At 63.3% G+C, this 3,029-nt stretch overlaps 2 protein-coding genes across 2 annotated transcripts; both read left to right on the top strand.

The window, feature by feature from the left end:
- Positions 1-303: 303 nt before the first annotated feature.
- On the top strand, positions 304-1,380 carry MNEG_15728 (hypothetical protein; the record flags this gene model as incomplete). The annotated part of the gene is made up of 3 exons (XM_014035802.1): positions 304-348; positions 745-987; positions 1,243-1,380. The coding sequence occupies 3 exons, from the start codon at positions 304-306 to the stop codon at positions 1,378-1,380; spliced, it is 426 nt and encodes a 141-aa protein (XP_013891256.1).
- A 1,059-nt stretch (positions 1,381-2,439) lies between these two features.
- MNEG_15727 (hypothetical protein) lies at positions 2,440-2,768 on the top strand (the record flags this gene model as incomplete). Its single annotated transcript, XM_014035801.1, has 1 exon — positions 2,440-2,768. A coding segment is annotated over one exon (329 nt), but the record flags the coding sequence as incomplete, so codon positions are not given.
- Positions 2,769-3,029: the final 261 nt, after the last annotated feature.

Here is a 3,029-nt window from a genome sequence, read left to right as displayed (position 1 = left end):
CACCCACCCCCGCTTCACCTTGTATAGTTGGAACGTGGTGACGATCTGTCTTGCCTAAATCCTACACACCCAACTAAACATGCACCACCCCCCCCCAACCCCCGCCCATCAGTCATCAGCCAGGACGCCCGCGGCGCCACCTGGCGGCGCCCCTTCACCGCGTTCACCGGCTCAGAGCCGGCCGACGCGCATGTGCCCGGCTGGGTCGCCAACGCGGTGCTGCGGGGGACGTTCCCATATGTCAAGGAACTGAAGGCCGCCTTTGTGCTGCAGCCTGCGGAGGGGTCGGGGCTGCCGAGCCTCATGCAGAGCCGCCTCAACGCGCCGCGGATCCTGCAGGTCAAAAAGGTGCGGAGCGGCGGGTGGGGGGCGAGAGGGGCCGTGGGAATGGAAGGGTGGCGGGCGGCAAGTGGCCGGACGGTGGTGTGCAGAACGGCTTCGGCTGGGCAGAGAGGGGCTTTCGGAGTGCCAATGACGCCGGGGCTGAGTTGCAGTTGCGGGGCTTGGGGTGTGGCGTGGCGGCGACAGGCGTGGGGGAGGCCACCGGGGTATGCTGGGGGTGAGTGTGGGCACGTGCACACACATGCACACATGCACACACATGCGCACATGCACACATGCACACATGGTGGGAAAGCTCCCGTATACAAACCCACCCCTTTACACACACACACACACACATACACACACACACAATGGGATAAGCCCCTCACGAAACCCACCCACCCACAACTGACCCTGCAGGTGGTCAACTACTGCGTCTCAAAGCTGGCTGAGCTCAGCGTGCCCCTCATGCCCCTGGACGTCACGTGGGACCCCGACAGCCGCCTGCCCCCGCCACAGGACCGCTTCATGTTCCAGGGGCAGGAACAGCAGCAGGGGCAGCAGGAGGGCACCGGCAGCGCGGAGGGGGCGGATCAGCAGCAGCAGCAGCAGCAGGCGCCGGGGCCGCGATTGCAGTACTTGGAATTGACGTGCAACGGAATGGTGGGCGGCCTGCCCGCTGACGCTCGCGTATGGAGCGTTGCTTGGCGACAGGGGGTCCCTCATGTTGCCAACAGTGGACGCCGTTGCAGGTTCTTAAACCCCAGCAAGCCCCAGGACGCGGCGCTCACCTACCGCCTCCTGCCCCCCAACACACACACACACACACACACACACACACACACACACACACACACACACACACACAAATACACACAATCTCCGCCACCGACCCAACCCACCACCCCAAAACCCCAGGCGGTGCCCTGCGAGCTGTCTGTGGCGGCCGTCAAAAAGTTCATATGGCGCCGCAGCGACGACGTGCTCTTCATCTATCGGGTGCTGGACCCCGCCAGCCCGGCGCCCATGCCCGTCATAGGGCCGCCCGCCGCTTGAGGGGCGCATGTGGGCCGGCACGGCCGATCTTTGAGGAGCCCGGGGGAGGGGGGGGGCGCCACCCTGGCCCTCAACCCTAACACCACGCAGCTGCCGCGATGTGGAGCAACTTGCAGGGTGCACTTCGGGTGCCTGCACGTGCGGCCGAGTAATACCCCAGAAGTAGCTGCGCGTGCGTGCTGTGCGCGGGGGCTGACATGAAGGAAGCAGGTGCATTGCAGGGTGTGGTTCTGGCGAGGGCAGGCCTTTTCGATAATCACCCTTGCTGTATGTGTTGAAGTCGTCGCACTGGCGTCAACAAACCCCTGGAGCAGCTGCGGTAGGGACACCCCCAAGCGCAGCACCCAGGAAAGCCGGACAGCTGGTGGCCCAGCCGCATGCACCTCCAAAGGGAGAGCAGCAGAAGCATCCCCATGCAACATTGTCCTGACCTGGTTGACTCACACAGGGCTGTGATAATGCAAATCCGCTGCGTCAGACCCGGGCGCCGTGCACGATTCCGTCCACATAGCAGATTGGGGAGAGCTGCACTTATACTGGCGGGCAGCGAGATCACTGGCCAGTATGTCGGCAGCATCTCGCAACACAGGGTTTGACCTACCCTGGGTTTGACCCTGTGCGCCGTCCTCTCACGCGCTCCATAATCCTTGAGTCGCAAAAAGCTGCAGAACGGTATGATGGACTTTGGCTGTCACCCGCGGACGGTCACCATACACCGTATGCGCTGAGGAGGCACCTACCCTGCAGACATCATATCACAACACGTATTGCGTTCTTCAAATATGTGCCATAACATAAAAATGCTCGCCCGCCTCCTTCTCTGCTTTGACTTTGCATAGTGATCTTGCGACAGATCTGTCTCATCTCACCGTCTTTCAACGAAATAGGTTACTTATGAGCTGCTCTACCCGCATGCGGTTACCTTCTTGCTTCAACCGCCTGCAGACACACCCGCAGCGACGGTGCACCCGCCCGCGCCGAGGCCCCAGGCCCAGTGCCGCGACGGAGCGGCCCACCGAGTTCCTCAATGACCGCGGCGAGCGCTTAGTAGGCGTGATAATGCTGCCTGATATTAGGGATGCAACGATCACCAACAGAAGCAGCAGCAGCAGTGGCAGCAGCAGCAGCAGCAGCAGCAGTGGCAGCAGCAGCAGCAGCCAGGGGAGCGCGAGCAATAGGGCCGGCGACAGCAGCCGCAGCGGCGGTGCCGCCGCTGCCGCCGCCGCCGCCCCCTGCGTGATCCTGGCGCACGGCTACATGAGCGGCCGCAACAGCGAGCTCCTGGTGCGCCTGGCAACCGCGCTGGCCAGGGAGGGCCTGTCATCACTGCGGTTTGACTTTTCGGGCAGCGGCGACTCCGAGGGGCGCTTCCGATACGGCGGCTACCGGTGGGGGGGGGATGCTGTGAGCGGTGTGGCAAAGGTTGGGTCCAGACGGGCAGCGGTGTGCGCTCCCAGCAGCCCTGATGGCAACGGTGGCCCCAGGGTCCTGAAAAGCTTTATGATGAATTGGGGCATGGCGCGTTTTCACCATTGTGAACACGCCAGCGCAGGCGCGCGAAAGCACCAAGCCACGAGCTGGCATCAACAAGGTGCAAGCAACTGCAGGTTTCTGCCCTCTGCACATTGCAGCAGGCGCGTGTCGCACCC

This window comes from Monoraphidium neglectum (genome assembly GCF_000611645.1).
Source record: "Monoraphidium neglectum strain SAG 48.87 unplaced genomic scaffold scaffold05607, whole genome shotgun sequence".
NCBI classification, from domain to species: Eukaryota; Viridiplantae; Chlorophyta; class Chlorophyceae; order Sphaeropleales; family Selenastraceae; genus Monoraphidium; species Monoraphidium neglectum.
This window is presented reverse-complemented; position numbering and strand designations above follow the sequence as displayed.